At 35.6% G+C, this 26,449-nt stretch overlaps 1 protein-coding gene across 1 annotated transcript in view; it reads left to right on the top strand.

Moving 5' to 3' along the window:
* ITFG1 (integrin alpha FG-GAP repeat containing 1) overlaps positions 1–26,449 on the top strand; it is a 72,856-nt gene that overhangs the window by 34,706 nt on the left and 11,701 nt on the right. Inside the window, exons 9-14 of the mRNA XM_082770043.1 lie at positions 1,948–2,042; positions 8,438–8,610; positions 16,697–16,847; positions 17,330–17,438; positions 20,490–20,533; positions 22,352–22,430. Coding sequence (XP_082626169.1) covers positions 1,948–2,042; positions 8,438–8,610; positions 16,697–16,847; positions 17,330–17,438; positions 20,490–20,533; positions 22,352–22,430 — 651 coding nt within the window. The remainder of the gene's footprint in view (positions 1–1,947; positions 2,043–8,437; positions 8,611–16,696; positions 16,848–17,329; positions 17,439–20,489; positions 20,534–22,351; positions 22,431–26,449) is intronic.

Here is a 26,449-nt window from a genome sequence, read left to right as displayed (position 1 = left end):
CTGCAATGTGAATATGTACCTAGCCATTTTTTGTTTGTTTTTGGATGAAAGATAGTGGTAGTGAAGCTCTCAATGAGGCAGCTTTATCGAGTGCTCACTATGATGTATATTGTAAATGTTACACATGGTTGTTGGGAACTTAGACACTTTAATTGTTCCAGCTTTCTTTTGCTATGTTTTTTGTGGTCATTGTTGAAGTCAGTGATAATGGGCACAGTTCTTATTCATGGTACATAAAACATTAATTCTGAATCAGTATCCTGCTTTAATTGTTTTACTTGAATGATGCAGAAAGAAAACAGCTTTACAAGCAGGTGCTGATTTCAGACCTGTCAAATTCACTGGTTGCTATGTTAATTTCTCTGTTCAGCGGTAATTTATATTCTCATCTGTTTGGTTGCTGACTTACTGGACTACTTCCGAGGCTAACTGCCATCCTAAATTGTTTGTACTTGATAACAGAGCTGCCATAATAGTTTAGGAGGGTTTTTGCTGTGAGATAAAATAATACTTGAGGCAGATGGCATGTAGAAAGCCACTGAAGGTGATGGCTCAGCTTTATCACTTGGAGGTATCTAGGGAGGTCTGATATTTTTACAAGTCCTTCTGCCCCTTATGACCCAATTTTCCATCTCCCAGCTTCCTTACATAATGATGGAGGTACCTACAAATTTTAACTACGTATGGATGTGTATACTAAAAGGTGGTTTGTCTTCATAGAAATATAATTTGGTAAGCTGAGGCATCATTTATTATGGTATAGGTTAGGTATGACAAAACGCTTTGGTTGTGGTCAGTAGTACATTGGGAAATAAGTAAGGGATTCGGTAACTTTTGAGGGTGGTGTAGTGTTTTGGTTTTGATTTGTGTTTTTATATGTTAACTAAGGAGACTTTTTAAAGCAACTGTAAAAAATCTACTTAAAATATTAATACCAAGCTGCTCAAAACCATATGGGCTATGGGGCAATTTGAAAAGATAAATTTTGCGTTACAGTTTGAGCCTTTATTTCATAGCCTGGAAAAGCAAATTCTCTGAAGCTTTTATGGGTTGCATCTCTCTAGCAAGTCTAGTTTGGCATATATGGTGATAATCAGGAGTTGCAGCACTAGTCATTAATGCAGCAATTCTAGCTTCTCTCGGGCTGCTTACATTCAGCTGCCTCACTGTTCTTCTTTCTCAGCCCACACAAGGTAGCTTGGGAATATGCAAGGCAGGACTGCAAAATGTGAATGTGGGGATTCCTCCTGGAGTAGATAATGGAAAACCATTTTATTTCTCATTGTATGCTCTGTGCGTCAGAATTCTGGATGCAATTAGACATTGCTTGTTTCAACATGTAGATGGTCATTGTTTCCCTAAAGGTTTTGGAAATACATGTGCTAGAAGAGCTTTGTTAAAAATCTGTGATTTAGTCATATTTAGCTAGTTCTATAGGCCTGGAATTTATCAGCCATTGAGTTGGTGAACTTTCTAGTGTTGTTTTTTACCTTTTAGTATAGATAACATAGTACATGTGAACTCATGACTCTTCTTAGTCTTCCTGGCAGTGCAGAAGTTTAAAATTGGTTCTAAAAGTTGGATTTGCTTGTATGGTAGATTTGTGATGGCAGATATATATGAGTAATTTTCTTCCCGGTTAAACACAGGGACCACAGAGTAAATTAGTAAGCATTTACTCTTCTAAATATAATATATTATCATCAGATATAAAATTTAAAAGTTCCTCTCTACTGTGGATCAAGATGAAAACACTCAACAAAGATTATCTTCAAACAGAAAATTGATGAGTTCTTTTAGATGAGAGATTACAAAGGTAAAGGATTTTTTCAATGTCTAGTTTATTTTGGTCTAATTTTTCACACTAAAAATGTTCAGTTAATTATCTCTTGCAAATAAAGTTTCTGATTTTGCAAATACACATTGACCATCTTTTTTCTTTGGCAGATGGTGATGGACAAAGTGAACATTTGTTACCAGTCTGTGAAGACCAAGCATGTCAAAAAAGTGCCATCTATTTAACTAAGCTAGGACTGGATCAGGTATTGTGACTTTTGGAATTGCAAAGACAAAGGAAAATACTGTGTTTTATGAATCAAGACAGTATAGAAAAATAACTTTTATTTCCAGAAAAGGTAAATTTCTCTACCTGTAATGATATTACGTAAGATATTTTTATGTAGGTATGTATTTATTATCTACCGCAAACTATGGTTTTGATGGAAAGTAAAGTAACTCAAGATCTAGTAATGTATCCATTTCAGTTGTCTAATCTTGGCAATTCTGTACTTACAAGTACATGTTTTCCCATGCTCAAAGGTTTTCGTTTTGTTTTTTAAATTGCATATATTCTGTGTTCACAGTGGAATAGATTACAGTGCTGCTGGATACATGGCATTACAGGGGGATTTGATTTACAGGTCATAGAATGTACATACAGCAAGTGGATGATTAGTTTGCCATACTTGCTTTGCTTTCCGGGCAAAAGGAAGAACACTGACTTGTTAAGCACGTCACATTGGTTATGTTACTGTAACATGCTGCTTGCATTTCGCATTTCACTTTTGAGTAGTTCGGGTGCTCTTTGTCAAAAGACATTGTCCTTCAGTTCTAAATTTAGTTCCCTATTCTTGATAGTATAAGAAACAAAAGACACTCGATGTTTTCTGCTCAAGTAAATTTGAGAGAAATATTCCAAATGGAAGTAAATTAATTGTGGAAAATGAACCACACACAAATACCATGTGCCATTGATGGGTACAAAGCTGTTACTTGACAGTGGTGGATGATTTATCAGTGGGATAAACAAAAACTGTATGCTATGTTATTTATGATATGTTTCTGGAAGGAAGTGATTTAGTAATGTGTAGAGGAAGGTGTGTAGCAGCTTACATAATACCCAGATTTTGCCAAAGTTGAGTCTTTTATTGTAGCGTGCTCTGAAGTATCGTTGTACGTAGACAGTTTTCCTGTTCATAATTTCATAATTTCATTTTTTTTAAAGAGGTCAACTATTTATTTAATAACACATTAGATTTCTAACATACTATTTTTGACCGTCTCAGTGTATTTAATTTGTATTTTTAATTTAGCAATTACAATGTAATTTCAATTTTTAAATAGTTTCTAAGATTATGATCTTTGAGTTTAAAAATTAACAGCTGAATATTGTCATTTTATTTAGGAAGTGAAGAATCCAACAGATTCTCATCCTACTAGAAAAAAAAAAGCGTTAAGAAGTATTAAGGCTTACCTAGAAACTTCAAAGCAATTTTTCTTGCATATTTTTAGAATGACTTTCTAATTAAAAATTACAATATCAAATGGCAGACAATAATGACTTGTTCTGACCTAACCTTTTTTAAAAAATTATATCTTGCATTTTCTTTTCTTGTATTCTGACTCATCTAGAAGTGATGGAGCTTTTTCTTCTAAACCATTTTAACTTTCCGATTATGAAAAAGTGAGAAAATGTCAGTACCTTCATTCATGTCTACAGTTTTTCCTGTGTTGCATGTTTTCTTCAGGTAGAAATCTATTCAAACATCTTGCTTCCTATTTTTAGTTGGAAGTGAAATGTTTAATTTCATTGCATTTGGTCATCTATGAGATCAACTGACCCAACTTCTGATATTTGACTAAATGAATTGATCTTCATGAGAATTGATAAATAGAAATTTTGAGGCAACAGACCAAGATCAATGCTCTTTGTTTAATTAAAACTTTACAGTTTCAGGGAAATAATAAGCCCACGTGGTGCAGAATGTATTGAAACAAGGAGATGGTATCCTGTGTGTGACAGCTAGATAACTATCTGGAATGTCTGGGAAATAGATTTCAAATCTATTACAGAAAAAGTAGAAGATGCTACATATCCATAATTTCTGTTCTGTTTTTGTTGTAGGGTTTTGTGGGAGTGCTTTTGGTAGTTATGAACTTTTGAGAAAATTATTTATCTCAGATCTTGAGGATAATAAATTACATGACTGTCTTTAAAAAAAGAAAAAAAAAATTTGTGGTAACTGGAAGTGGTTTTGTCCTTCGTTGTCACAACAAGCAAGTAGTGATATTTGATGAATAGAAATGAAAAACAGTTAATGTGGTTCTATTGTATTGTGATTGAGATGAAACACGCGATATTGTGGGATAGATTGAGATGAAATATGTATCTGTAGAATTTGTGGTTCTGAGCAGTTATGCTATGAAGAGGCATTCAGTGGCATATCAGGTTTTGGAGTTGTTGGTCTGATAAGATCTTGTTTTGTTTGACAGCTGTCAGTCTATGGTATATTTCCTTCTTGTGCTGTGTGTGGTGTAGCTGGATGGTTACTTAGAAAGCCAAGCAGATCTAAGAGAATTACTTCAAATTTCAAGGATGAAATTCTCTCACCATAGGTTATATTTCATTTAACCATTTAATCTTCAGAAGTATTAGAAATATCTCAGGTAAATTTTCCTTCTTTTGGATGATGGGGCTAAAGGACAGGCCAAAGCAAAGAATTGCATACAAGTGACCTAAGGAGATGCAGACCTACTAGGAGTTTGAAAGAATGTGAATGTTCCCTCAGCAACAAAAGAATTGCAGTCGGATCTGAACTAGAATCCCATCTGCTGTTTCAGATTGTAGCTGGTACTGGGACACCTCAGGCTTCTTGAATTTCACCTGCAGTAAGCTGCAGACTAACGTGCTGATTTAGATCTCATTTAGATTCTGAAAATCAGACTGAGCTCTCCCTGAAACTTGTTTTAAAGTCCCTGGTAATGTTTATTGTAGAAACTATAGGTATTGTGATATTCTTAGAGATGACTAATCTTTCTCTTAATTTTGTCTAGTATTCAGTATGACTTTATTTTGTTTGTTTCCTGAGGCAAGCAGTATCATTTCAGTCCTTTAATTTAAGAGTTTCTTTGTGAGCATACTTATAACCTTAGTTTTTATAACTGTGAACCTTCTTGTAACCTTTATGCAATAGAAAGAGTACAGCTTTATTCCTTTTATAGATACAGCAGCTGTAGTGTAGAACATAGCAATGCATCCTATAGCAAACCACAGGTCTTCCTGGTATCATTCTGTAGGCTTGAGATGTAACCAACAGCACTGATTATCAGCTGTAGTTTGTCACAGCAAATTGCTTTTCTTGGTTCCTCTGCAGCAGTATGAAGGTGGGGAGGGGGGATTGCAGTTGATGTAATTTTTCATTAATCCCAGATTATGCAAGATCCGCGCATCTCTGGATTGTTTGTCTTTCTCAAAGCAGCTACAAGTCTGTGAGCCATGCTCTTGTATTCAAAATATGATTTACTGCTTTAGTTATTCTCTTCTGTGTTGCTAAAGTAATGCTGGGGATTAGCATCTTCTGGGCTTTGGACACCATAAATTAATGGTGTAATGTATGGTGGTGGTGTGTTGGTTTTTTTTCAGTGGTGGCTACTCAGTTGTATATGGAATTCAGGTGACCTTCATATGCACTGAAAACCTAATGCCTCCTGAAATTACTGGATTTATTCTTTATGTGCAGCTGAGCTATAATGCATGCAAACAGCAGAAGGGGAGCCCCTAAGAAAAAGGACTTCTGTTGCTGTGGCCAGTTCTGTCAGGTCACTCTTGATCTTTGTACAGGATGCTCTATAGTGCCCCTTGCAGAAAGGAGGAGAAACCCTGGCATTTCCAGGAAAGGCATTGGCCAGGAACAGACTACCAATTTCCAAATGCTTTCTCACTCACAGCAAGCTCTGTGCCTGTGTTACATGGTCTGGAATTGGGCAGCTGGCTGGATGGGCTGATTGTTCATAACAGGTTTCCTGGCCAAAGCTTAAAGTACAAGATGCTACCCCCATATTTTTGGTTCAAAGAGCAGGCTCTAGAGCAAGCGAACTGTGTTTCTTAACGTATAAAATAACATGGATTCAGAGAGAAATGAACCCTTTTTGAGTTAGGAGGGGTGAATGCAAAAAGTTTTAAACTATCTTTAAGTACTTGAGATCTTTTTCAAAGTGAAAAAGAGGCCATGTTTTCATAGGGCAATAAAGTATTCTTTCTACTACTTGACGAAAAACAAATATTTGAAGAGTTTGAGAATGGATTTTCAAGCACTTAAAAATCATTTTAGTTTATAACATAATTAATTGAAGGAATATATAAATGTTTTAATTATATCAGTGCAGGTAGTTAATGAAATTTAACATAAAGGGAAGAGTAAATCCTCTGAATTAATTTTATGTATTCATTTAATTTTTCCTTTAGATATATTAACTGTTTCTCAATCTTCTTTTCATCTTAGGTAGGTAAGAGAAAAAGCATGATGAGACTGCAAGAAACAGCTTTGTGTCATTACATCCCACCTATTTCTATCTTTCAGTAAAAAGAAAAAAAATGGTTTTAGTCTTCCTCTTAAGCTTCATACTTGCTATTACAACTTTTAAGTAATTTTTTGGGTTAACAAATTCAAAAGCAGTAGCAGATTTATATTGTTGACAAACCTATTTTTATTTTTCTGCTTTCTGTACTGAAATACGTCCTAAGCCACAGGAACAATTAATCTTACATTCCTTTACTCTGTAATAGTTATAGGAGAAACATACAGAAAGAGTTTCACCAAAAATGTGCATTACTCTGTGAACTTAAACTGTCAGAGTAAATTACGCGTGGTACCAAAATGTGTCCAGGTTACAGATCGGACAAGACTAATGTTTTGAGATGTTCTACAACTGCCATTGTAAAAAGTCCCACAACTGGTTCAGTAAGATACGTAGTGATGTTTAGTAGCAATAGGTGGTTTTTTTCCTCGCCTGTAGCTTTATATGTTGGCATTTACTGTAGCCTTTATAATAGGAAAAATGCTATTTATGAATCATTTTCTGGGTAGAGTTTTTCTTTAAAAAAGGTAAAAATTCAGGTTTACTCCTAAAATCTTTTTGATTTTTTTTTTCTTTAAAATACTGTTACCATACACAGCAATATTTAGAAACTATATGGTAAGTATAATTGGATTTCATTGCAGTGGCAGTTTTTATTTTGCATGGAATCATTAACACAATATTTCATGGTGCTGATTCCAATTAGTTTTTCAAATTTCTTGTACTTTGCAGTAATATTTCAACTCTTCTGTATGACAGGGAATTGCAAAGTCTAACAATGAAACTTTTCTCTCAGGTTGAGAATTTCTTTTTCCTTTCCTTTTTTTTTTTTTTTTTTTTTCCCTTCTTGGACTCTTCAAACTTTCAGCAGCTAACAGTAATTAAATAGGTATACATATGTTGGGGGGAGGGAAGAGGGGAATATGACCCAGTATGTTTAATTTAAACTTTGGGTTCTTATCAGTGGCATCTTAGTTCAAACGTTGCAAGTTACACGGGCAGGCACACAGTATATGTGCATCTGGCAGAACTGTTCTAGGTTTCTAAGCTGTCTGTGATAAATTTGACCTTAGTGCACTTCTTAAAAAAAAAAAAAAAAAAATTTGGGGGGTTCTCATGTTCGTGTGTAATCTCAAGAGACAGGTCCAAGTGTCACAGACAATTGCCATGTGGTTGGAATGTTGTTGGTTGCTGGATTGTGCTAGTGAGGGAGTCTCTCCACAGCAGGAAACAATGCTGTCAGGGATCTCATTCTGGTTCCTGAAATTGCTAAATTAAGGCTTGGGTGAGAGACGTTGAAGATGCTGTTAAGTGCTGTTGACATTGCTGATAGTGATCCTTTAGGATGGCACCCTTCTGTTCTTTTGAAGACGTTGTCAGTTAGCTGACATAGAAAATTACTTCTGGCTTTAAAAATGGCACTGATTTTCTTTCTGTAGAATTGAAATGTTAACCCTCATACTTAAGTTTCATACTGACTTGTGAAATTACTTTGATTTTAATTAAGATAAAATCCTATTTAGCCCCTCTGCAGCCCTTTGTGGAGAGTAAGTACAGATACATTCTGTTTCTTATCCTGGAGAAACTGAAATAGTACTTTGCACTTCCTTTGTACTTTCACAGATTTAATGAGGGTGTACCCCTCTTCCAGTTTTAATGCTGCCTATTGCTTGCAATTTCAGAGGGAAAAAAAAATCTTGAGGATCTGAAGGCCTAATAGTTCAGGTGTGGCTACACTTTAAAAAAATAAAAAATAAATTACAGGCAAGCATGAATTTCAATAAAGTTTTTCCTGAATATTGCTATACACCAGATGATTTCTAAAAACATATGTCCTTCATTCTTATAACCTTACCTAGTTTTTTGCTGTTCTGGAAAAAAAGGTTTCATATTAAAACGGTCATTTGGTGTCAGAGTTGTGAAATAATCCTTAGTTTCCTCTTGGGAAATTCATAAACCATTTCAGAATTGTGATGCAGTATAGACGTGTCAGCCATTTTAAATAGAATTGGGTGGGTTTAATACATAAAATGGATTTCCTTACCTATCTGTTCTGTTCTGTTTTTCTTTTCTTTTACAGTGGATTCCAGTCTTGCAAGACTTCAGAAATAAAGACACTGTTTGGGGCTTTGTACCACATCAAACTGACAAAGCTACGTCAGAAGTTACATTTCCCATTACCCTTCATATTGGAGATTACAATATGGATGGCTACCCAGATGCTCTTGCTATATTAAGGAACACATCTGGAAGGTGAGGTGATGTAAACCTAGAAGTAAAGACCCTTAAATGGTTGTACAGTCATCAGTCATACAGATTAGTAAATTTTAGTGTGTTTTAGTGTTTAGTGAAGTACCTTGTGGACTTTTTATTAACTTCCCTTGTATTTCTTTGCTCCTACTTTTTTGTTCATCTGGATGTTTCACCTATTTACTTGTCATCAGAAAGATGACAATACCTTTCTGTGCTCCAACAGTTTGATCTTGATCTGCTGAAATCTCTTAAGTTTTTTGAGCTGTTTTGCCCGCTGATTCCTTTTATGGAGGACCAAGCAACCAGTTATTTAAGATGAAATCTTGCCTTTTTATAAGTTTTGTTGTTTTTTTTTTTTTAGTGTCATGTGTACTTCAGTGATCAGAAAAGCCAGTACATTCTGCAACTTCCATGGGACTGGATGCTCCATTTATAATAGCTGGGATTCATTTGCTACTTAGTTTGTCATCATTCATGATTTATTGTAGCTGAGGCAACAGAATTAGGTTATGCTCATAAATGTTTGTAGAAATCAATTTGACTTTTTTGGCTATTGAATTTTGCAAAGTGATATTTGTGTCAACAGCAAAAACTGTATTTTTTCAAGGTACAGTGGAGAAGAATCTTCCCTTTTAGAGAGACAATAGCTGCAGTAAAATATGGTGATAAGGACCACTGCTGAAGACAGGTCTTCCAACTTCAGTTTGTTAATTCTCACTACAGCTCTGTGATCACTAAAATTACTTAAAACCTGTTAGGCAGGTGCTCTGTGGCTGGGATAGAGTTGATTTTCTTCCTAGTAGCTGGTATGGTGCTGTGTTTTGGATTTAGGATGAGAACAACAGTGATAACACTGATGTTTTAGTTGATGCAGAGCAGTGCTTTGTGCTACGTCAAGGACTTAGAATCATAGAATCATAGAATATCCTGAGTTGGAAGGGACCCTTAAGTATCATCAAGTCCAACTCTTGACACCGCACAGGTCTACCCAAAAGTTCAGACCATGTGCCTAAGTGCACAGTCCAATCTCTTCTTAAATTCAGACAGGCTCGGTGCAGTGACCACTTCCCTGGGGAGCCTGTTCCAGTGTGCAACCACCCTCTCTGTGAAGAACCCCCTCCTGATGTCAAGCCTAAATTTCCCCTGCCTCAGCTTAACCCCGTTCCCGCGGGTCCTGTCAGCTTCGAGAAGCTTCTCAGCTTCTCGTGCTGCCCTGCCTGCGAGGAGGCTGGAGGTGCACAAGAAGCTGGGAGGGGACAGAAGCAGGACGGCTGACCCCAACAGGCCGTTCCATACCAGGTGGTGTCATGCTGAACAACAAAAGGGGGGAGTTGGCTGGGGGGGAGGCAGTCGCTCAGGGTCTGGCTGGGCATTGGTCAGCAGGTGGTGAGCAATTGTATTGGGCATCACTTGTTTTGTATATTATTATTTATTCTCCCTTTTCTGTCCTATTAAGCAGTCTTTATCTCAACCCATGAGTTTATAGCCTTTTTCAGATTCTTCCCCCTCTCTGTGGGATGGGGAGAGTCTTGAGGGGCAGGTGAACGAATGGTTTTGTGGTGCCCAGCTGCCTGCTGGGTTAAACCATAACAGCATGTCACAGACAGAAAATGTGTCGTTAGTAGAATATATACCTCAGTGCTTAAATCCTTAGAGAAGGGAAATAAATGATTCTAGTCTTTCCTATTAAATTTGTCAGTGTAATTTTTCTTCCCTTTTATTCTTCATTGTTTGCTTTCCCAATGCTTTGTCTTGCTACAATCTGGTGTTACAGCAGGTGTAGTGATCCGAACTGGGAAAGTATTGTACATCAAGGAGTTAGTGATCCACATAACAGTTGACCTGAGTGCATGCCTCTGCTGTTCTGCACATATCACTTGGCTGCAGGATAAACTTAGCCAGCTAATCGTGATGGAGAAGCCTGTAGGCGGCTTCCACTTGGCATCTGGTGATGATGCCATTGGCATGTCCTTGTCTTTACCTTGAAGCAGCATGTCTTCATGTGAACATCATCTTCCTTGACTATAGAAATGAGTGGAATTGTGTACTTCCAAGAAAAATGTGAAAGAGACGTAAAGTTTTAATGCCAGTGAATCTCGCTATGAACAGGGTATGCACAGCATGTGCCCTGACTAGAGGTCTTGCTGATACTGTACAGCTTGGATTTTCCAGCACCGGATTATCTATGAAATCTACTCTTCCTTCCTCACATCTCCCATAAAAGGTATTTTAATCAATGCCCAGTTAAGTCTCAACATCTTTCTTATTGGGATCTATGATGAATACTTGCATATGTGCAAGTATTTACAGGGAAAAATTAAGCCTCTGTCACGGGCGTATTTAGTATCTTCCTCTGTATAGCGATGCGTATTAGATTGGGTATGGATTCATAGTTTGAATTAATACTCAATAAGGAAAAGAACTGAGGAGCTCACTATATAGTGTTTAAAAGAGTATACAGCAAGAGTTAGATACTTAAGTTAGAATCAATCCAGATCTTCCAGTGATTGTCTAAACATGAGTCACCCACTGACATTTTTGTGTTGGAGTTCTTTACGTGCACCTGCCTAAAAACATTTCTAAAAATGACCTAGTTTGAAGAGCTACGTGCTTGTATTCTGCCTACACAAAGTTGTGATTCAGAGACTGAGCAGCTGAGCTCTGCCACTGTATTTCTGGGCCCTAAGATAACCAGCGCAGCAGCCTTTGAGCCTTAACATAACTAGCACAGCAGCTGGTTTGGTTTTGCCTTTTTTTTTTTTTTTTTTGCCTCAAATATGGCAGAGGAGAAATTGATGCAACTTCTGGGCAGTAACAGCATAGGCAAAGTTAAAGCACTTAGTCCCTGATTGTTGGGTTTGTGTTTTTTTTTGTTTTTTTTTTTTTTTTTTTTTTTTTCTTGCTCAGTTGGGAGTTTGCATCTTCAGTTCAGCAGTCATTGAAAAAAAGACTATAAAAAGTCTAGAGAGCAGCCTGGAACCAAGGTCTTTCCTTTTCCATTGAAACACTGAGGCATTTAAAATGCTAAGTTCTTGTCCCTTGTTTTTTCTAACCCCCCCCCCAAAAAAAAAAATCTTTCATTTTCTGCTGTACTATAAGCTGTCTCTTAGGGCTAGGACACTTTGAAAGAATACTTAAGGAGTTCAGAGGGGTTTTTTTTTCAAGTTTTTATCTTTTAATATTACTGGGAGCCTCTCTTGTCTGGATGGTATATACTTACGGCAATGTAATATGTAAAGGGTTTAAATAGTTTATAAATAGTTACTCCTATGAAAGCCCAGGACATTACCTGTCTCACAGCAATGAATTACTGTGGTACACTTTTGTCTTTATCCTCCTTGCTTTTGGAATTATTTATTCAATTGGGTGTGTCTTAAACTTATTTTGAAACTTGACTTCAAAACTGAGTGACATAGTTAGGCATAAGGACTTAAAAGTACTGGCAGGTGATTTGACAGGCTGTTCAAAGTAGGGTTCAGAAACTGAGGAAGTCTGGCAAAAAAAAAAAAAAGAAAAAAGAAAAAATATGTTGTGTGTTAACACAGTATTTTCCCTGTATTTGTTGAAAGGTAACAGAAACATTTTCTGTAGTGACTATCAAATGTCACTTTCACAGTACCATAAATGCATTGTTTCTGAGAAACATAAGCAAATGCTTCCTTTTTAAAATTTGTAACTGGGTCAGAGAGAATTAAAAGTGTGGGAATTAAATTAAAAGCTTTTCTTAAATTAGATCAAGTTAAAATGAAAACCTTATTTAATTGATTTTAAACACTTCTGGATCAAGCTTTTTACTTCTTTCTTTGAAGCTTTTCATGCTACATCTACAGATCTAATTTCAGTGATTGATTACTGGGATTAAATGATAAAAGCATTTTTGTAAACTCTTGACCTCAATCTGTGTTACAGTATAGAAGGCCTAGCTTCCAGTTGCTGTCTGTAAATTAAAGAAATTAAAGGAAGCAGAAGCCATTTTATTAATCTGAAAATATACTGATATGTGACAATGGAAGAATATGACTAAAATCAATTCTATTTTTATTATAAATCTAGAAAGGACTTTCAGATATTTTTTTAATTCCTATAGAACACTGAAATAAAAATATTTATCACTCTTGGGAATAACTTCAGTTTACTGTCCTTCCAGGAGATTAATAGCTTCAAATACTCCTAGAATTGCCATAAGACCAGTCAGATATCCTGTCATATTCAGTCAATTTTCAATAGGGGCATGCAATGTTCTGAAAACACGGATACATTCCTTATTAACAGCAGCAACAAAAAAAGGAATCACTTCTGGTTGCAAGTGTGGTGGGGGGTTTGAACTACAAGGGTCTATGAATTCGAACAGGTGAGAATGCTGCATTCAATCAGATCTAAGGTATTTGTCAGTCCATTGTGAGTTCTTTTAACTTTTGACTTGAGTCAAAACCGACACATTAGAATTCCAGTCTACAGGTCTTACTTTAGGCTACATACGTGCATGATTTTTTCTTCCTTCTAGTTATGACTATATTAGAATTTGTGTATGTATATAGAATAATAATAGGTAAAGGGCTTTTACCAGTAGTTACTGATTGGTTCATCTCTACTTACTATCTTATCTAAATTTATTCAGGTTTTTTTTTTTTTCACATGCTGTTTTTAAATTCACTCTGGTGATGTTGGAAGTCTGACTACTTCATCGGAGTCTATAATGCTTATCCTTTGTTCAGCCACCCAACTAGATGAAATAATTTATTTAACTGCTTGTTTCCCAAGTAGAAAACTAATAATTGGCAGCTAGCATTGCAAACACATAATCCAGGAATCATTTTTCAATGAGGCTTTTACTCCGAGGGAATGTTTTTCACAGGTTAAATAAAGTAATGGTATAGATGGAGATAGATGGTATCTATCTCACGTACTGGTGACAAATAGCAGTAACGATTGAAACTTAGAGCTAATCAAAAACTGAATGTGAACAGTTGAATGAAAAATAAGTATAACGCACTTCTGCAAAGTTCTCCAGGCACTCATGCACTGGTTTAAATAAACGTATGTGTATTAATCCTTTGCATGAGTCTACTAAAAGGAGTCTCATTTGACCAAATCATCTCTTCCTAAATCATTTTTAGTCGTCACTGTCAGAAACAGGGTTGAATGAAGAACTTCTTTAAAATGTAGATTCAATTGACTGTAGATGAGCAGTTGTTAAAAATACAGACAATTTAATTTATTCTGAATGTCTGGAGTAAGATGTTTAGATGTCCCCTGTATAACTGTAGATGGCATTGCCTAAAACTGATGGAATGAGAGTTGTATGAAATTAAGCAGTATAGATTTAATTGTAATTGTGAAGTAGCATGTTAAAAATAAAACTAAGATAAATCTTCAGTCTGTCTTTGTTAAGCCATGCTTGTAGTAACTCAGTCTTACTAGATTTAGCTTCGCTGCATGTGGCCTTCAGTCAGAAGGTTCCCATCTGTAGACAATGCTGTACTTCCTCAGCAGCGCTTGTAAGTTGTTTCAGGTAAAGTTCTGCAGGTAGTACGCTAGTTGGTGACACTATGTTACATGTTACAATGGTGTGAATATAACAGTAAATGTTTAATAAACATTAGAAGTTTAGCAAGTATCCAGTTAAGGGTGATTATGCTAGTCTTAATACGCAGCACAAAAGAACTCTGAATTCTTGGTATTTAAGCTGATTTTTTCTCTATTGTCTGTTACACATTTTTGTAGCATGTGAGCATAGATGTATGGTTTTATCGTTGTAACGGTCTGTCTTTGTGTTTTCCTATAGGCTTTAAGGGACACTGGTTTGTCATTTTAAGTATGTTGTTGATTTTTACTGTTATAGGTAGATTTTTTTTCTGACTGTGAATCTACTTCAAAATTTGGTTCAAAATAATAAGGTCATTAATTTACTCTTGGTAATCATAGCATGAAGGAGAAATAAAATACAGAGGAAGATGCTTTGATTCTGGTAATTGTAAATTAATTAAAGCCCTAAAAAAGCATAAGGAATCAATTAGCAGCCCGCAGGCCAAATCCAGTCCTCAGGAGTTCTTCCAAGAAGGAACTGAACAGCTGATGGCTCTTCCCTTTGCAAACAGCCAGGCACTGCAACTTCTCCTGTTGCCTTTCAAAAGAATGGCCCGCAACCAAGGCTTCCCTGTCCTGTGCTGAGACGTTGCACGGGGCAGCTCCCGTATCAGCACAGCCCGGGGAGTGGCCTGGAATCAAGATCAAGAAAGATAAAACATGGCTAGCCATTACTTGGACTCTGTTTTGAATGTTGTATATACATCTTATGTCAAGATGATGATGAAAAAGAGAAATTGAAACAATTTGCTTAGCTTGAGTTGTCAGCTTAATTTTATAGTTGGTTAATTTGACATAAAATAAGAATGTGAGCACTTAGCAATTTCAAGTTATGGTTATGAGATCTCAGGTTCAGATAATACAATGCCTTAAATATTGTAGATCACCTAATTTGATTTTTAGCTAGACATTAATTCTATATACTCTTGCTTTTAACAGTGACGTTGTAACAAGTGGGTTGTTCAGATTAAAGCTTAGTCAAATGCAGGCGTATGGCAGAGAAATAGAGCCCTATTTTTTGTTTTTCAAAGAAGCTCAAGAGATGTGATTATAAGGTTTTGAGGAAAATATTTAAATATCCCATTTGATTTTTGACAAATCTTACAGTGAACAAAATCCTATGTTATTTCCATTGCAGGTTTTGAAATACTAGCTTGACATTGTGCAAAGAAACTACTACTACACTGTCAGAAATATTTTTTCCTCAAGGTGAATGTTTTGCCTTCCTCTCCTAAAAAGGATGGTGCAGAAATATGAGTATTGTGGGATACAATTCTTATTAGAAGCAAATAACCCGAAATATTCCATAGAAACAAAAACTTTCCTAAGGAAAAAAGCTGAAGTTACTGTGACTGTATCCTGGAGGCCTTGGATGCCGTTAAGATATGGAAAACCACCTTTTTGTCACCTTCTGGAATGACATTATGTTCAAGGTCGTAGTGAAGAAGTGTTTTTGGTAATTGCCCTGGGCTCTGACATGCTTAGCTAGTTTTGCTGCTAGCTAGCAGCAGTTGGCTCCTCCATCTCCTGGCTCTGCCCCCGGAAAGAAAAGAGGAAACTTCATCTGTTCCCACTGCCAAGGCAGTGATGGATCCCTGTGGGCTCCCAGGATAGTAACTGAGACTTGCCAAGGAATCAGGCTCCCAGCTGGTGAAGTCCTGAAGGTTTTCACCATTCCAGTGAGAGTGGCAACCTTACAATATTAGAGGCAATGTATGATGCTACTAGCCATCAGCATGCATATATGAATCTGCTGGTATAAACGCTGTGTCACTCATCTGCATCTCCCACCCACAAACTGATGCATATTAGATGAATTCTTCAGAAGGGAGGCTTTTTGCTGTGCCACACCTGCTACTCCAATCTGTCTGTTTCTTGTTTCAGTATTACAGCCTTTCTCTCTATTTATTTGTCTTGTGACAGCAAATGTCTAACTTGGTTTGTCCCACCCAATTTTTACTATCCTACTAGTTTTTTGGCTTGGGTTTTGCTTTGAACCAATTGCAAATGTACTAATGGAGATGTGATTTAATCTTAAATGTGTAAACATCATGTAACGTGTAAGAAAATTAATACATGTAGAACTTGGGGTGGGAACAGATTGTCATAAAATAATGAAAAAAGCACTGACACATTTCAAGTACTATATAAGCTGAGGGACCATGGGGAGGGATTAAGGAAAATGGTAGTTAGGTGCACTTGAACTTGTATCTGAATAAAGTAAGAATAATGAAATTATTCCTGCTGATTTTGAACTATTTAGTATATTCATAGGTTTAAATCAGGCATGACATGATGGTTGTAATTCTGCCTGTGAAATTAATATAAATGCTTATGGATTTGAAAGTAACTATTGGCTGCTAGCTTTGGGTTTTTGTTTTAATATATTTATTTACTCTACTTCATTTGTATTGGATACTATAAAAATATTGTAAAAAAATATATATATATATATTTTTAGACTTCTTATAGGAAGTAAGTTGTTATATATGTTTTACAGCAACCAACAAGCCTTCTTACTAGAAAATGTCCCATGCAATAATGTGAGCTGCAAGAGCGTGCGTCGTATGTTTAAAGTTTTTTGGGAGCTCTCAGATCTAAATCAAATCAAGGATGCAGTGGTAGCAACCTTCTTTGACATATATGAAGATGTAAGTTCAACTCTTTACTACAGCAGGCAGCATCACTCTGTGTTGCTGTACCTGTCTTTTTGTGCCGTTGGTAGACTGCTTTGTATAAACATTTGCTTTACAGCTTGTGGCAGACAGTGCCTTTAGTCTGGGATGTTGCTACTGCCTTAAGTTGCTCTCTGGAAGCTGGGCATGTAGCAGCAGCCCATCAGTGACTAAAAGTTTACTGGCCCTCCACATGGTCCACTTGAGCTGCTCTCTTCCATGGCAAGAAAGAAGCCATGGACCACGTGTGTTGCCCTGGTTAGCTGTGGATGGAGCACTCTAATATTGCCTAAGATTAATGTGATATAAAAGATATTCATGTTAGTAGTGGAAGCATAAACTTGGCTGCACATGCTCCATGTTCTTCCTTTGCATCTCTAAGGGAATTTACTTGCTAAATTTAGATGTTATCTAGAGTAAATCAGAACTCTAATTTAAACTTTTCTTTTTCCCTCTAGGGAATCTTGGATATCATTGTAGTAAGCAAAGGCTATTCCAACAAGGACTTTGCTATCCATACATTAAAAAACAACTTTGAGGCAGATGCCTATTTTGTTAAAGTTATTGGTAAGTTACTACCATATAATCAAATCAACATCAGACCTTGAGGGGAATATTTGATCCTCTGTGTATGATAATATTATGGTAATGCTATGTGCATAATAAAGCAAAAAGCACGGCATGGAAAATATTAGGGACTGCGTAAGTATATTGCAGAATCTATACTTTGGTATCAAAGAAAAATGACTTATCTAATTTTTTTCTTGTTTTATTTTAGTGTACTTATTTATATTCCAAGTTGATTCTGGCCATTATTTTCAGCACTTTAGCTGTTTTTACCAGTTTTGACGGCAATATCCTTTAAGGGTTTATCATCTTTAGGGCTTGTATTTTTGTTTTCGCAAGAATATGTGTCTTATTTCACTTGTTACCTAGAAGCAGTCTAAATCCTTCTTTGCATCCTGGAGCTTTCATTGACCAATTTTGCATTCTAGCAAAATTCTAAAGGCAGTACTAGGTCTTTAAAAGTTGATTTCTCAGCTGGCTTTTGAAGGGAGAACGAGAATTATCAACTGTCTAAAATATAATCTGCAGGGAAACTGAGTTATTCAAACGAAACAAAATTTAAGGAAGATTCATGTCTTCAGTCCATGCTGATAGATGACAAGAAATGCTGTCTCTGTGCATACAACAGAAAGTAACCAACTTAAAAAAAAAAATAAAATAAAAAAATAAAAGAGTAAATAGTAAGAATAATTTCCTAAATGACAGCTTTCCTAAAATATATCATACTACAACAATTTAGGATGGCAGTTACCATAGCAAGGGTATGTGAATTAAATCTTTGGTTTAAAATGTTAGAATTAGATTTTGATATTTGTAACTGGAAGTAATTATATGTTCAAATTGCGCGCCCTACCATGTTCTTCCAGACTGCAAAGGTGTTGAGCTTTGAGTCCATTACTTGTCTATCTTGCTTGATTTTTTTGAGGAAGAGTGAAAGATGAGGCTGTAAGTAAACTCATGTGGAGAAAGCTAAACCAGTGAACTGGAGGTTTGCTGCGGAAAGATTGCATTTGTCTTCATTTTACTTAAATACACCTAATGCTTCAGCCTTCTACATATCATAAGAACTGCAGCCACTACTGCGGGCTGATGTATTTATTACTTTCTCCTTAGCTTGGGATTTATTTTTCACCATAAGTGAAAGGACTACAGTGATTTGCCATGTTGACAGAAGCCTTGTTTTTAAATAATACTGCATATGGGTAACATAATTAACACAAGCATGCAGAAAGCCTTCTAGAAAAATCATTTACTTCATGAAGTTATATTAGAATAACAACTGTGATATTTTGAATGAGGGAAAAGGAATAATTTCTGACGTGCTTTTTGATTCAATGTATGTACTTATATCTTAAAAATCAAAGCAAGCCTTTTCTAGCATCATTTCAGGGTGCAAGCATTTCTGCATAGAAACCACATAAAATGGGAATAAGAGTGGTCTAAAAAATTTGTGCTGTGATACAAGGAGAGTATTTCTAACAAAACATGCTTTATGCCAATTGGTGTATCACTAACTGCATTGTGTTCACTTGGTATATGGACAGTGAGAGCAGTTTTGCTCATTAAATCTGATGTCCGGTGCACTTGGTCAGATTATTTGTTCCAGCAGTGAAATTGAACAGCAAATTGTAGTGTGCAGTTTTGCATCAAAATGGGAAGAGTTGGTGCCACTTCCATACACACCTCTGTCTAGCATATAGTATAAGCTCATAGCTTTTAAAGTATATTAGTAGGTACAGTCTTCAAATTGTGCTTTGCCACACCTTCATTTTATTTGTCCTGATGTCCAGACTTTCTTTTTGACTGTATAAAAACAGATGCTTCTGTATTTGGATGTCTCAAATGTTAAGTTGCAAATAAATTATAACTTGGGAGTTTTAACAGTTGTTAAGATTTGCACTCAGAATATTACAAATGGTCCTTCACTAGAACAGTACCATATCTGACTCTAGTTTGGAATATTTTCTGATCAGACTGCTACACTTTGAACATTTTATGTACACCACTTGGTATTTAACTGTCACCAAACATTTTATACTTGAACCTCAGTGGAACCTTAAAGTAGATAGAAAATGCTTTAGAAGCTTCCTGCCGGTCAGAATGACCTGCCATCAAATCTGGTCCACATGTTTATTTTCTCTGTCTGCAGCACTTGCTTGGCAGCATAACTCATGGAAAGGTTATGTTTTTATTTGTCTGCTGCACTGATGTGGTCTTGTTTGTATTTTTTTCCCTGCTCATGGCCATTACTGGGCTGCTTCTCAACCAAACTGTTGTCATTTAAGTCTGAACATTGCATCGTAATGACACCTTAGATTTCTTGTATGCGTATGTGCCTGTTACTTCTCTTTTTGCTGTTATTTTCTTTTAAAAGGCATTTTAATATGGTATTTTAGGTTATAGAACAAATGGCTTTCATTGTCCCTCACTTAGTGAAACTTATAAATGTTTAGTATTTCTGTAATTTAACTGATTTTTCAAGCTAACAAGTAATTTGACAACTCATAGGCTTTAGATAATAAGTAGCATTGTACCCATATGCTTATAATACTTGTGAATACATAGAATAAATGTGTAATGGCAGTTTTGTTTATTAGAATTTCGGTGAATTGCTTTCAATCAAGATGTAAAGCTGTCACTAGTATATGGGGAAAAGCTTTGGCTTTCCTTTCTACCAGTTAAAACAGTAAAGCTGAATATCTGTCAAGTATTTTTTTTTAAATGGTTAGAAACGAAAGGATGATGAATAAAATGTGCAGTCCACTATTTTTAACGTGTTACAATTTGGAATTTTTTCAACTGGCAAATCTTTTGGAAGCTGCCTAACAAATGAGGTATGACAAAACAGCGATTAGCTGATTAATTTCTACAAAGCAATATATCTCAAACAGATTAAAAAAAAAGTACATAAGTCATACAGAAGGAAGTTATTTTCTTCATGAATTTTAATGGTACATGACATCTGTTAATATACTTTAATGGGTTTCAGAGGTTTTGCTTGTAAGATGGATGTTAATATAAACACTGTAAGCTCACTTTTTGTACTTGCAGTTCTCAGTGGCCTCTGTTCTAATGACTGTCCTCGGAAAATAACTGTAAGTATAATTATAACTTTACTATTTAGCTTCAGATGAGCTGGGGCTTTATTATGCTGGGAGATGTCCACATCCATAACTGAGAAGAGTTACTGACTGGAACAATGTGTAATCCAAATCATGACTGGTCAGGTTCAACGTGTTTGAGACCCATATCTTTCTCCAGTTGCCTGCTCAGAGACAAAAAGAATTGACTGATTCTGCAGTGAGCGTTGTTAGGCAGCATCGCAAGGGCTGGACATACAGGCACAAGAAAAATGTTGGACAGACTGAGCCATGAGCTGCCTGACAGCAACTTCTGGGCCAACATAGAGAATATGGGTACAATGAAGAGAAGGGAAAGGAATGTACTTGGTTCTAATGGTTCTGCAGATCAGTTACATGTTCATGTGCTAATTTCTATTTCATGTTTCAATCATGTCCAGAGACCTTGCATGTCAACCACCAAACTTTCAGTTAGCAGATTAGTTTTCACAGTGGAAGATGGCCTAAAAGAGGAACTCAGAGAAATTAAAGCTAGAGTTTGCATCTTAGCTGTGCAAAAATACTATCTTTTCCTACAAGCCTATTTTAAGTCATAAGGTTAATTTCTGTTACAAAATAATAAGGGGTTTTGGTAATATTATTAGCTTAATTGAAAAAGTAAAGGTTTAGAAAGTAAATCTTCACAACAGAACAGCAGATGTTGATGAGCACCTCATAAAGATCATTGAAATACTAATGCCTTCACTGCAAAAGAAATTCTGTTAGAAAGCATCATGAAGTATGTTATGCCAGAGTACAGCTACCTGGCAAAAATAAAGCATGTTTTAACCTTATTTACTCATCTTTCACAGTTCTGCGTTAACATATTTTATCTGTCTTCTTACCTTTCATTCTAGCCAATTCATTATTCTTTTTCAAGCCTTGATCCCATCTTTCATCATTATCACTTTATTCTTATGATTTGCAACTTACTATTTTTGAGGCATGATGTGAAATGTGTCATCTCTTCTTCAGTGTTCTTTCTGCAACTCATCTGAAAGATCATCTACTGAACTGGATGCCCTAATATCAGCTTAAATTTGTCATTTGAAGGGAAGAAAAAAAAAAAACTTGTTCCCCCCTCCTTCCCACCTTAACAAATAATTTCCCCCACGCACACATCCCGTTCTCACTTAGGTACATTTGACATGGTTCATCACTCAGTAATCCACCACTCCCTTTGATTTTTTTCCTTCCATTTCCTCCTTGTAACTGTACTTTGATGTTTAAGCATATTTTCTGCCTCCAAAGAACTTATTTTAAATAGATATTGGTACTTGAGAAGTAATTATTCAGCCACTTTAATTAAATAAAATAATACTGAATAATAAGAATTTTAATTAAATACTGCTGAATAATAACAATTTTAGATTTGTGTAGTATTTTTAGATTCAGAAAGTCCATCAAGATGATGCATTCTCAGAAAATATTGAATGAGTTCTGTTTTGTTCAGAACATGCAGTTATAATGTCTTTAAATTTAGTTTTCTAGTATACTTCAAACTCCCCAGAAAACATCAAACCTTTTGCCATAGGACTGAGTAGTATTGTGCTCTTCATGAGAAACTAAACGGTACTTATACAACTAATAAGCCTTGTTTTGAAAATGAATTTTCACATATTATCATGAGCAAAGCAATAACAAGGTTTCAGAATTATCCATATAAAGAAATCATTTTCCTGTGAAAGTGTTTTCGGTTTACTATTTAATTAGTATTGCTTTTTATCTGTTCTTAAAATTTTGCCTGCTTCTTCCTCCCTTCCTATACCCCCTCACCCCACCCCGCCCTTGTAGCCTTTCGGTGTTAATCAGCCTGGTCCTTACATCATGTATACAACTGTAGATGCAAATGGATACCTGAAAAATGGGTCAGGTAAGATAATCTCATAAGAATACACATGACTAAATAATAGCAATAGTCTAGGGGAAAAAATGTGGATATATTGCATCATAAATCAGTGATAATTCTCTCACTTTGAACACTGTGCTCAGAACTGTTTATTCCACCCTAGAAAAGATAAAGAAATAAGATATCCTGAAATATGCAATACTTCTGTATTCATATGTGCTGCGGGCTTGAAAGTATTAACCTATGTTTGTTGGTTAAACCAGTAATTAATGCCAGTATGAAAATGCAGAGTACTCCTTCCAGGTGCACAAATGCACTTTAGCAAACTGCTAGGATTAGTTGTGTTCTTGGTTTTATTGCTCTGAACTTTTTCTTCATAAGCAAAATCTAGTAAGAGCTTACTTGTTTAGGTTGAAACTCAGAACTGCATCGTGAGCTTAGAGATTTTCAGGTAGTCTGAGATAGCACAGTATATCAGACTCATGCCCTTAGGCAGCCAGTTCACATTGGGTAACAACTGGCATATCTCTATGATTGCAAATTATCAAGATGAAGGCTGGCAAACTTTGTCAGAGCCAAGTCACAGTACAGCCTTTTTAACCATACTGGAAAATACTGGCAAAGGCTTGTACAGGATTGCTCTCCTTATTTCTTTAGAAGCCTGAATTCCTGTGGACACAGAACTTGCTTCAGTGTACCGTCTTGGGTATTTGTAGTCCCAGATAACTTGAATCTGTTGGCCTACTGAAGCCAATTTTAATTGAAACATATGTGCCTCAAGTAAAACTTCACCAGTTCTTTAAAAATCAAGTTCGGTAGAAAACAAAATTCCAGGTGAGAAAAAGACTTTACTTAGACCAAATAACTGTTGATCTCTGTTTTGTCTTCAGGCTGGCCATGTGGTCAATGTACTTACAGTTGGAGTTAGCCATAGCCTGGAACGTTCTGCCCAAGCAGTAACAAAGGAGCATAGCAGACAAAAGCTTAGTGCTCTGTGGAGGGATTATAGGGACATAGATTGTAGGGCTAAAAAGCATTGCAGGTTCCAGCCAGGAAACAGGACTGCTCGTAAAGAGATGCGGGATGGATATCCATGCAAATACAGACATGTTTTATTTCACAGTTCATGTCCTGGTTTTGAAGGCATTTTGACTCAGGTGAGATCTCTAGAGGTACCTGTTGTGTTGTCCATTTTACTTTATTGCTTATTGGAGTGCCTGTTCTCTTCTTGATGGCTGGGTAACTTGGTTTTTGATCTGTTTTGCTTACATGTTGCATATTAGTCGTAGAGTTCAGTTATGAAGATGTATAGAGACATTTTATTGTACTCATTCCTTTTTTTTTTTTTTTTTTAAAGACCTAAATTCTTGATTTTTTCAAAAGAGCAAAAGTGTAAACAGCTTGGAACCCATTTAATATCTTTATAAAAAGCAAAACTCCTTACTTTCACAAATTTGTGTAATAAAAATTGGTGTTCACTCATCTCTTCTTTCTGCTGTTAACTAAACTTGCATTTGGTCACTACCCCTCTGTACTCTTCAAGGCTACCTTCTTGGAGTATGGACCCATTAATTAACTTCTTGACAGTTGCTCTCACAATTGCTGGAATTTACTATAGTTTTTAGATTAGAAAATGTCTTTCCAGACTGCCAATTAAAGTTCATTCAATGTATTCATTGAATGAATGTGCATCTAAACGAATAAATCAGTGGGTTTTAAGTAGTGTAATGTATTTACTCCTTCAGGCTCACTGGGACTTAATGTGGGCCTGCCTAAATTTGGTACACACATGCAAATATAAACCAACCTAATGAAAACGCTGCTTCATAGTTTCTCTGGCCATGTGACTTTTGAGTAGATACCTACGCACAATCTTACTATCAAAGAATCAGAAGTACTGCCTATGTAACAAAAATACTTTTTTGCATAAGTAAATAAACACATTAGTAATACAATCAAATGGAAACTACTATAAAGTAGCTATAAATCAAATAAACTACAACACAACCTCTGCTCAGATCTAATTATACTCATTTAGATTCATTGTTCACGTAGTTGGAACAGTTTTTCACTCTGCTACATATCTGTAGTTAACACAATTTCAGACTTAAGTCCTATATTTTAAGTGAGGTCATAATATACATTTATAAAACCATGTCTAACAGCAAGTAAAATCTGTATTATTAAATCATTAAACACTTCATATATGTGGGGGACACAATAAATGCTGTAGAGGATTGCATGTTGGCAGACATGGATGATTTTTGATATACTGCTTTTTAAAATAAAATTAATTTTTATAAATTGACTTAGTTTTAAGCAGAAGATGAAAAATAATGCATTTATGGGGTCTCAATGCAGAATATATATTAAAAGCTTAATTCACAGAAATATAAGCTGATCTTAAACCTTACCTTGAGGAAATGTAGAATTACAAGTTCAGATGGGTTTGGTTTGTGTTTGACCCTTTAGCACTCGTTATTTATGCAGTATTATAAAATAACCTCGTGGCAAAATAAAGATGATTGTACTACTGGCATCTGTGTCATGGAAGAATGCACATAGCTTACACATTCATTTTATCTGTGGTGAGGAAAGCTGGTTTAAAATTTGGACCTAATTTATGTATCATTCTTAATCTTTGTTTTCTACTTTCCTCTTCCAAGGAAATTAACCTTTTTCTCCTTAAAAACATTATCTTAGGTTTGGTTGTTTGTGTTTTTTTCAAAGGGGTTGCTTTTAGAAATTGAACGTTTTTTACAATTTGTGCTAAGAAACAGCTAGCAAATATGATTTAATACCGCTACAGTACCATTCATCTTCACTACTACCATATTTACAATAATAAAAACTGAGTCAAATCGTGATGAATTTCCTTTTCTGTTTTGACATTACTGTTATTTCATAATGAATTCCAAGTGTATTTATGACCCTTGCAGTATTGCTACAGGGAATTTTATAATACTCTTTGATCAGTTTCTGAATTGTAATATGTTAATAGATTTGTCTTTAATTTCTGCAAGTACTTCTCAAAATTGAATTTTCTGTAGCTATTATATTAAGTTTGTACTTAAACTTTCTTCTCTTTCAAGTCCTACTTGTAAAATTCAGTAAATGTTTCTCTAACTGGAATTTTAATGGTATACAGGTTACTGTCTTGAAAAGATTTGCCTGTTATATCAGAATTGTGTTCTATTTGACAGTCAGGAAATACCTCAAGCAACACTTTCATGTATGTGTATTGGTTGACAGTACCAAATCCAGATAGTATTTTTGGGCCATTTATAAACCTACACATAATCTTTTCCACATTAAGTTTAAACAATATAGCATCAATACCATTCTAAAGTTATTTTTTGTCAACTTATTTCAATTCTTTATATAATACTATAGAACAACCCATATCCAAAGCTTTGAATTTTATGAAAGCAATAATGAGGGAATCCAATAGTTTGTTACATTTTTTATTATAATCTCTTTCCCAAAAAAGTAACATGAATAACAACATTGTTCTTTATCTAACGAGAACGGTGTTCAGCATTCAATTTATTTTTTCATGTCAACTGATGCTGCTTGTCTTTACCGCTGGTCTTAGCGTAGGAACAGTTATTGGCTGGACCGCTGAAGCCAAACTTATCTATTCTTAAGTTGCCCTTCCATCCCTGGGCTAAAGCAAATCGTACAGTAAATGAAGAAACGTTCACCATTCTGTTTCTGATGTTCCTAATTCTGCAGGTCTTTAGTTCTGAAATATGGTATCTTTCAGGTATACAATATTCATGCAAAAAGTAGAATAACAAGGCACATATGACTGTCCTTATCAAACTCATTTTAAGGCTCTTTGATCTGCCAAGTCTTAACTACAGGAAATTTGCATAATTGAAAGGGTTTTTTAAAACATTGTTAGAATTACTCTCTCTACTATTAACATTCCAGTGTGCTGTTAAAAGATAGCAGAATAATAATTAGTGTATACTCAGTGCTTTTACTTCTACATTGCTCAATTCTCTTTTAATCTTAAACAAGAAATACTGTTAAATTAG

Source organism: Aythya marila (genome assembly GCF_965140915.1).
Source record: "Aythya marila genome assembly, chromosome: 12".
NCBI lineage: Eukaryota > Metazoa > Chordata > Aves > Anseriformes > Anatidae > Aythya > Aythya marila.
This window is presented reverse-complemented; position numbering and strand designations above follow the sequence as displayed.